We start from the raw sequence: 9,268 nt of genomic DNA, 5'->3' as shown, positions 1-9,268 counted from the left end.
CACACACACACACACACACACACACACACACACACACACACACACACACACACACACACAGTGATGCCATGTGGACATGTTACACTCTTGGCCTTGTTGTTGTTGTTGTATAACCTTTCTTTGCATCAAGCCCACTGGGCTGAGCTGAGCATTATAAATGGACTTCAGTCTTGTTATGTAATGACTCTGTGTGAGTTTCACCTCTCCTCTGCAGCATTTCAAGAAGAGATTTCTGTACTCAGCAGTTGTAGCTTTGTCAGCAGCCTCACTGCAGAATCAGATACTTCCCTCTTTATGTTATGGCAGAAGGATATTTTATCCTCTGGTCATATTTTGATACAAAGGGGGCTTAAATTTACCATCTGACACATAATACAAGTTCAGATCAACAAGATTATATGTGAATGATTTTGGGTTTTAGCATGACTGCGTTTTAGTTTTGACCTTAGGTTTTAGTTTACTGTGTTCTGGCTTTACCTCTTGTTGAACAGTTTATTGTTTTATTGGCTTAATTAGATAAACTCCAGGTTCAACTCTGGGTTTTCTGTATCAAAAGCTGATTTACTTTTGATAAAAATGTATCACATTTATACTTTTACATTTACGCATTTAAAATCTGTACGCTTCAGAACAGATTGGGTTTCTTTATGAAAAATCACAGTTAAATGTACCAACTAGAATGAGCTAATTTATACGATTATTGTCGTTTCATGAAATTAAAAACTTTTTAAAAATTGAGTTGACAAAGTTTGACTTTCACAGTAAAAACAATCACATTAGAAATATTTAAAACCTCTCTGAAACTTCTTTAGGTCTTTTTATATTTATTTTAGTTTAAATCAAAATTCACTTTTATAAAAGGAAAATTATAGCTTGTGTATTAAAAAACTGATCGTCTTGCCAGACAGTGAATTTGAAATCATGATGCATATCTGAATTTTAAAGTTTAAGTCAATTATCTTGTACAGTTTCAATTCAAATTTGCCCAGTTTAAACCATTGACACAATTTGATTCATGAATTGTTCAGTTTTATTCTTACTCACTTTGTTGCACCATGTCATCCTTTTGATTTGTTGCTGTATTTTTGTTGTATTTTATCTTGCTAAATAGTGTTTTTTTCTTGAATATTGTTGGATTTTTTTGTCTGTTGTAACAATGGAATTTCTTGTTCTGCATTTAAATACATTCATATATCTGTATTCTCTCTATAAGCATTTAATACTTAAATAGAATCTTTATACGTTTTATAATAAATTAGAATTCATGTGTATATTTTATTACATATTAAAGCAACACACAGAAAAGCAGAAAGAAAAAAAGAAAGGTCTTAGTAAAGAAATTCATTTATTTTGAGCACTGTTCAACTTCTGGTGTTTCTAAATCAAAGTATCGATGATTTTCAAGTCCCGCCCCCACCTGATTTCTGATTGGRTAAGAGGCCTTTGAGAGTGTTTAAAGTGAAAGCTGCACCTTGGATTGGTCTYGAGAAATGTCTGTTAAATCTGTGGCATGGCAAACCTAATTTTTTATTTATTATTTATTTTTTCCCCGGGATAAGCCAAAATACTATCAGCCCTGTCAATTATATTCAACGGACTAACAAAAAAGTCATCAATAGTTTTGTCTAGATTTACATTTTAAAAAAGCTAAATACTATATAGTTTTAAGACCACTGATGTAAAGCTTTTTTGTTTGTTTTTTTTCTCCAAACAGAACTGAGTTCAAGGCTTACCGAGACGTGAAGCCAGTAAAAATGATCCGTGCTAAGTCTCAGTATCTGCCACCTGATGGAAAGACGAYCCTGGAGACGAGCTACAGCGCCACCTTCAAGGCACTAGCTCCACTGCAGCCTGTTGACAACAAAGCTCAGGAGAGGAGGAGGATACGCAGTTTGTACAGCGAACCGTACGTCGATCCCAGCAAACAGGTGAGGCCTGMCTAACCTTCTGCTGTGCTGAGATTTGTTTAAAACATGACTTATTTCAGCTCAGGAATCACTTCTTTGCTATCTGACATCCTTAGGTTGACAGGTATAGTGTCCCGCGCTCTAAACCCAAAAAGTCTGGATCCACAGCAGCAGGCCAGGGCAAACCAGTGAGGAAAGCCAAAGATAAGCAAAGTGCCACGCTGAGGGGCCCCAAGAAGACGACCTCAGAGAATCAGCCTGAGAACCGGCCAGCAGTGGGGGACAAGGAGAAAAGTAAAGAGATCAACAACAAACTGGCTGAGGCAAAAGAGTAAAAATCATTTAGCACTACTTCTTCTTTTCTTTCTTTTTGTGGGGAACAAACACAGAGGCTGCAAAATTGGTTCCAGGTCTTTGTACTCGTCTGTCTCTTCTGTCTTCTTTAGTAACTCTTTTCTTCTTCGCTTCATTCTTCTTCTCTGTCTTCTCACTACCTCTGGGCTCCATTTGTGCCAGATTAACATGTCAGGGTGTGAACGTGACACACCGTCACTGCTTCCATCTCGCTCTGTACTACATTGCTATAGTAGCGAGTGGGTGGAAGTGTCCTCTTTCCTGTCTCTGCCATTTGATGCCACCCACCTCCCCTGTTCTGCTCGCCTCCATCTTCAGGTTGCCATGGCTACTGACTGCCTGGCCAACCAATGGAGGACTCTTGTTGCATGGGCCCATTTACAAGCACGTCTGAAGGGTTTGGCTTGGATCAGCTGAGCAGATTGCTTTGTATACTTTATCAAGGATTTGTCTAATTTGTTCTGCTTCTTTGTCCTTTTGGACTAAAAAATTCATGATTTTTGGCTCTTTGGATAAGATTTCTCCCCCAAAATGAGGAGTAAATGTAGCAATCTTTGATAAATGTCCTGCTTAGTTATTCATGATGAGCAACCTGTTCTGTTACCTTTGCTGATGTTTTCTGTTTTATGAATCTCAGTGTCTGTGTTTGGCAGTTTTACCATAAATGCTTTAGTAAATGTGATTTTTGTACCTCAGTGTTTCATTGTGAACTCTGTTGTAAACAAGCTGTCTTTAATCAAAAACAAAAAATACTGTGCTTTTCCATTCTGCTTCTTTTATGTACAGCTCATTCACACAGTGGGATTTTGTAGCACCTCATTTGTTGCCAGCGAAGCGCCTGGTCACATTAAACTGAATTAAGCACCAGTCATTTGCAGATGAGTACTCAATGAATTAAAATGTGCTGTTTTGCGGTCGTTACCTTTTTAATTCAGAGTAGCAACACTTTTCTCAATCAGAGAGACAGAGTTGGACACAGTGTAGTCTGGAAGCCTGTCTGCCACACAGCTGGCAGCCTGACTGCTTGTAAACTCAGTGTAATCATCCAACACAGGCTTTAAAAACAGGACTGAAGCATCAGTGGTCAGTGCTGTGGTCCCATAATCCTGAGGCTGCAGGTTTGAGCCCAGGTTTTTCATCACCCATGTAAGCGAGACGTGAGACTGAGCATAAATCAGGCTTTAGAGCACAACTCTATCACACCAACACCACACACTCCGAGCTCCAAGTAAGTTACTGCAACACTTTTGGTGGTGCGACTGTTAAGTGCATCACATCCCACTAATGCTCTCTCAACAACCAAATAAGACCGTATCATGCCTCTTCATGCTCTCACCGCACAGCTGCAATGACCAATCCACGCTTTCCACAAGCCAGTAAATACAGCACAGTGCTCGCCCAGCCTTTGTCTTTCTGAAGCAACAAGTGCTTGTTCTCGTGATGAGTTTGGATGTGGTAAAGACTCCGCATAAAGTCCTTTACTCCTTCTGAAACTAAATGTAGATACCCAGAAGTATCCCATATATTTAGAAAGGTTCTGTAGTTTGTGACAAGATCATGGTGCAATCAAGCACAGTCATGTTAGTCATGCTGGTAGCATCTGTGTAGTGTGATCTTCTTGTGTGTAGTTGCAGCCCGACATGGTCTGAGAGCTGCTCCAGGGCAGGGTCTCTGTCATGGTGCAACTGTGGGCATGTGGTCGTATTACCAAAAGGACCTGCTGACATATAGAGCATGTGGAGGGCAGGCAAGAAAGCCTCAAGGGTACGGAAGATAGTTGGTAAAAGCATCATGACTGACTTCACACTGAAGGAGGGTTTCTAAATTTGTAGTGATCCAGCCATTTCGTAATACTTCATGTTGATTGTGTCGAATATGTTTGTAGGGGTCATCATCCAGAGTGTATTTTATCTTTTATTTAATAAATGTAAGAATCCCACTTAGAATTTTGCATTTTCCAGATAATTGTCAAGTATTTGTGGATTATTTCTTAATCCAGTTAAGTTTTTATTTCTGAGGGTTTTTTCTGCAAAACAAAGAAACAAAAGAACAATTATGGTTAGAGGACCTGCCAGTGTTTCAATGGGCCAGATGTGGGCAACGGATACACTGCAAAAACTGTCCATTTTACCGTTTTAAAATCTTATATCCAGCCAAAAAAATCTTTTTGATCTTGTTTTGAGACTGATTTACTAAACGAGAACTGATTGTGTAAGAATAATAATCTTGTTTTCAGAATGTGTAAGATTATTTGTCTTGTTAGTCTGAAAATTTGACTCAAATTAAGTGAAAAATTTCTGCCAATGGAGTAAGAAAATTTTACTTGGTAAGATTCTTGAAATAAAAAAAATTGAGTCAAATCAAGTATTTTAGGAATCTTACCAAGTAAAAATTTTTTACTCCACTGGGAGATATTTTGACTTAATTTGAGTCAAATTTTCAGACTAACAAGACAAATAATCTTACACATTCTGAAAACAAGATTATTATTCTTACACAATCAGTTCTTGTTTAGTAAATCAGTCTCAAAACAAGATCAAAAAGACTTTTTGGTTGGATATAAGATTTTAAAACTTGGTAAGATGGACTTTGGGGTCGGACGTCAAAACTAAATTCCATAATAAAACTTCAGAAGTTTTATTATAACATTATCAAATTTAAAGGCTGTTAAAAAGTTCTGTGATATGGGAGTTAGAGGATCATCTTTAGATGTTGGTTCTACTTTGTTTTACAATTTTATTGCTGCTATCACTTCTTATGAATTGCTCAACTCAACAAGGTGGTTTCATGTTTGTTGATTTTGAGCAATAGAATTGTTTTAATCAAAAACATGTTAAGTAGGTCCTCTGGACTGGTTCTTCTTCCAGACCAGAGGACCTACTTAACTTTTCTTGATTTTTCTACCTGGGTTACTGAGGTGCATGGGGACATTTTAGACTCCCCACATAATGCTTTTAGGCACAGAACAGTTAGTTATTTGTTTGTTTCCCTTGGCTCTGCTGTTTTATTTTCACTGCTTCTTAGATTTGCCTTTTCTTTTAACGATATGAGCTGAGACTTTTTGAGTTGTCTTGTTTTAGATTAGAAGTCTTATTGTGGGTCAATCTGTCATTGATATACACACACACACACATGCACACACACACTTCACTGTTTTATCTGCTGCTCACCATCGTTCCCTTCATTCATAATGAGTGACAGTTGTGTTTCTGTTTTCTGTGTCTTTGTGTTCAGCAACCATCACCACCACCATATCCATCCAAGCTGAGTGCAAACCCCATCGAGGATAAAGACTCAACTCATTAACATTTTGCAGCCTTTGATTGGTGGTGGTGGAGGGAGGTGGGGGCACCTTGTCATGTAACACAAGGGAGGGGGGCTTTGAGGGGAAAATAAATGTAATTTAGTACACTACGCACCTGGTGCTATCTATATGTAATATTTAGGCAAAAAAAATCAAATAGAAATTATGTTTTAGACAAAAAAATGTGACGTGCTTGTGTTCTACCTGCTTGATCATATTTAATGAATTATTACAAATAAATACAAAAAGCATAAAAAGCGGTGTCTTCTTTGCTTTTTTTGGRAAGAGGTTAGCTGGTTGCAGGTATCTGTCAGCGTTTCCTCTGTCCCTGTCTTTTGTCTTTGTGACAGACATTTTTTTAGGATTCCACATGGAAGAGAATGTTGTTCTCGCTGCCTCTTTCTATGCTTATCCAAGACTGGCGTGAGCATCTTTTCCAAACCGCGCATGTTACCCTCACATGAGGACTGAAGAATATATTATTTTTGCATCGTGTCTAAATATATTCCAAGAACTCAACCAGTTCATGGGGGCAACATGTGTGCCAAAAGATGCCTGGCCACTTGTTCCAGGATAGGATACTTTTCCATCTTCTAGTTAGTGTACAAATAACTAAAACTAACAACCAAAAGCACTAATGTATGATGTTAGACTTGTTGATATATGAAATTATTTTACATTTGGATGATGCTGTGTTCAGTTTGTGCGATGCTAATGAGTGACATTCTGATTCATTTGAAGGGTTGTGCTAAAACAGTACCACTACATACAACTCTGCCAGCCAATCCGAGACATTGGCTGGGTGCAGACCCTAAAACAACACCTGTGGGGCTGTGCACTACCCGATCCCAGGTAATCCCCAATCACAGGAGCCAGAAAGCCAAACACAGCCAGGAACGCCTCTCATTCTCATTCATACCAGCTCATGGACTTGTGACTTGCTTCTGTTTTATTCTGCAGTGGCAATTTTTTTATTATTATTTGGTGCACCACCACATTGTTTTGGTTCGCTCCTCTTGGTATTTCTCTTCCATATGGACACTAGAGTGGGAGGGGAAGGGGCCTGCCTGCTGTCACACAATACATGTGCAGTTCTTTAAGGTGACTTCTCTTAATGAAGCCCAAAGTTTTGCCATACCTGAACCGGCTGCTGCTGTAAAGCTATATCTGACTGGGCTGCAACTGTTGGCATTTGTAGTTTAAGAGGGATTTTCCTAAAGTTTGGAAAAGTTTGCAGGGCTTCTCCATCTTCTCACAAGTCTTGTCGCTTTAATTTTGAACATGTAGAAAAGATTTGTGTGACAAGGTTTTTCTCACAATAGAGATAATGTGGGTATCTTAAATCTGTTTTAGTTTTGTCACAGGCATCTCCAACTGTCACAAGAACTTGAGAGTTGGATTTTGACACCGGCGTGTGAGCTTTGACAGAAATAGGGTTGGGCGATATTGGCAAAAGAAAAATAATCACGATTAATTGTAGTATTTAGCCAAAAATGAATAACACAGCGATTCCCTGGACGCACTCATATCCTAGTTACATGACCAACTTAAACCACTCTAGTGGGAAAAATTTGCTCTCTGTAAAAATATGTTCCAAACTGTGTCAAAAGTACAGACTTCAGGCTATACATCAATTTTTTAATTGTGTTGATAGATCAAGTAAAACCAGAATCATGATAAACAAAATTACTGAACTTTTTAAAAAAAGGTTTGTTGTATTTAAAGGGGCAATATTATGTGTTTCTCAGGCATATATTTAAATACTAATACCATAATAAAGTATTTATGTCACCTTTAGCTGTTATTAAAAATGCTGTTTTTATGTTTAAATAGAAAATAAACTTATCTTCTCATCACTTCCTCTTCTAAACGCCTTGAAATTGGCCTCTGTCTCTTTAAGAACCACCTTCTGCTTCTGTCTCGCCCATTTCAGTGCAGGGGGGGGGTGCTGCCATGATGCAGTTTCCTTGGCATCTGAAAATACATTTCCTCAAAGGTATTTTTAATCTGAAAAGAACTTCACTGAGTGAGAACTAATGTTGAGAGCTCAGCAGACAGGTTTCACTTTCACCCGAGAGCCTGCAAGAGTCATGGGTGGGGAGGGGGGCACTCTGCCATGAGGAAGTTTGGCTTAAAGACACATCCCAGGGGCATTTCTGGTACAAAAAGGCGTTTCTGGTCCCCACCTGTCGTTTTACTCCTCAGCATGGCTGCTTAAAAATGCTGCAGGATTTCTCAAACATGCATGAATGAGTGTGGGAATGAGCATGTTTTTATGAAAGTATAACATTATAACATGATATAAAACTCAAAAAAGTTGATTTTACATGATATTGCCCCTTTAAAGCAGAGAGGGGCATCGAGCAGACGGGCCGGGACAATCTCCAGTCTGCTTGGTGGCATTAATCGTATTATAATCAAGTGCCAATAAATAATCTGTTAAAGTTGTTCTGATGATTAATTGCACACAATACAATTTTGCCCAACTCTAGACAGAAAGCATTCAGGGCAATATCCTGAGTCTAAAACCACCAATGATAAGTATTAATTATTAAATAACGAGTCCAAATCCATCTATATTTCTTTCAAAAGTGTACTTCAGTGGCCACTCAAAACATAGCCACACAGTTTATGGGTCACTTGGTCACAAACATTCAGAATTCAGTGAGAATGCAATGAAAAAACTGCATATTTTTCTCTCAATTTTGAGTCCCTTACTCGTGTCCAACTTTCGCAGCTCATCAGATAACGCTCCATGGTTTCTAGAAAATGCATGTGTGAAGTAAAGCGTTTTACATTGTAGATGAAAGTTTATTTTTACGTGAACACTTTTTGTTTTTGTTTTTTTTTTTCATTAAAAATATGTAGAGCATGCTGCCACTGTTTTCTGTTGGACCTGCAATCTGAGTTTCAGTTTGACATAGTCTCGGCTTCGCCCTCTGTCTAGAACATGTGATGAGTGTAAAGCATGGATGTAAGATGGAGGGTAAGTATGAATGGAATGAGGGAAGCAACGCCACCTTGGAAAGACACTTTTCTGAAGAAATTGTAAGTGCATGCTGATGATTTTTTTTGCCTTAATTTAATTGTACTTCAACTTGATTTAGTTATTTCTTTGTTGCACTGCATCTTGTAGATAAAGTTTCAAAGAACACCCCGAGACCCTCATTGTTTAATAACTGACCAGTTGCCTAATGTAAGCCACATATTATTTTATGTTTACCTTATATTACCTAAATTTAATGTCGCTATTTTCTATAAAGACAGTGATGGGTCCTGATATGTAAAACCCTTGAAAGTGAAGGAAAATTTAGCTGTTTTATGTATCAAAACAATACAAATGCTCTGGTCTTTACCAGGTTCTAAAGTTATTAAAACACAACCTATTATTATTTATGAAACAATGACAAAGTAAAACTAAAATCTGTGTGAGGAAAAAAAACTGTATCGACTTTTAGCAGTTCTAACTCTTAGTGATTATATTTGTATGAGTTTATCTGTCTCTTAGCCTGGTAGAAACCAGCTCCTTCTTCTACACTTTGCTTCAGAGGGTCTGGACCCTCAGCCATTGAAAAAGGATTTCTTGCAGGAGGCGTGGACTCTGTTGAAGTTTAAAGGGATCCCTGATTAGTTGTAACATTAGACTTTATTTGATAAACATTTCTTTTAACTGTAAAATAAAGACTGTAAAAATACTGTAGGC

At 38.0% G+C, this 9,268-nt stretch overlaps 1 protein-coding gene across 3 annotated transcripts in view; it reads left to right on the top strand.

The window, feature by feature from the left end:
* Positions 1–9,268, top strand: part of map6a (microtubule-associated protein 6a) — a 29,315-nt gene that overhangs the window by 17,816 nt on the left and 2,231 nt on the right. The window contains exons 2-4 of one of the 3 annotated variants that reach the window (XM_014007919.1): positions 1,715–1,928; positions 2,024–2,238; positions 6,307–6,417. In XM_014007919.1, the coding sequence (XP_013863373.1) occupies positions 1,715–1,928; positions 2,024–2,238; positions 6,307–6,417 (540 nt within the window). Of the gene's footprint in view, positions 1–1,714; positions 1,929–2,023; positions 2,239–5,495; positions 5,823–6,306; positions 6,418–9,268 lie in introns of those variants that run through there. The other 2 variants (XM_014007921.1, XM_014007920.1) reach the window with 2 other exon arrangements.

The sequence above is a fragment of the Austrofundulus limnaeus genome, unplaced genomic scaffold (genome assembly GCF_001266775.1).
Source record: "Austrofundulus limnaeus strain Quisiro unplaced genomic scaffold, Austrofundulus_limnaeus-1.0 Scaffold45, whole genome shotgun sequence".
NCBI classification, from domain to species: domain Eukaryota; kingdom Metazoa; phylum Chordata; class Actinopteri; order Cyprinodontiformes; family Rivulidae; genus Austrofundulus; species Austrofundulus limnaeus.
This window is presented reverse-complemented; position numbering and strand designations above follow the sequence as displayed.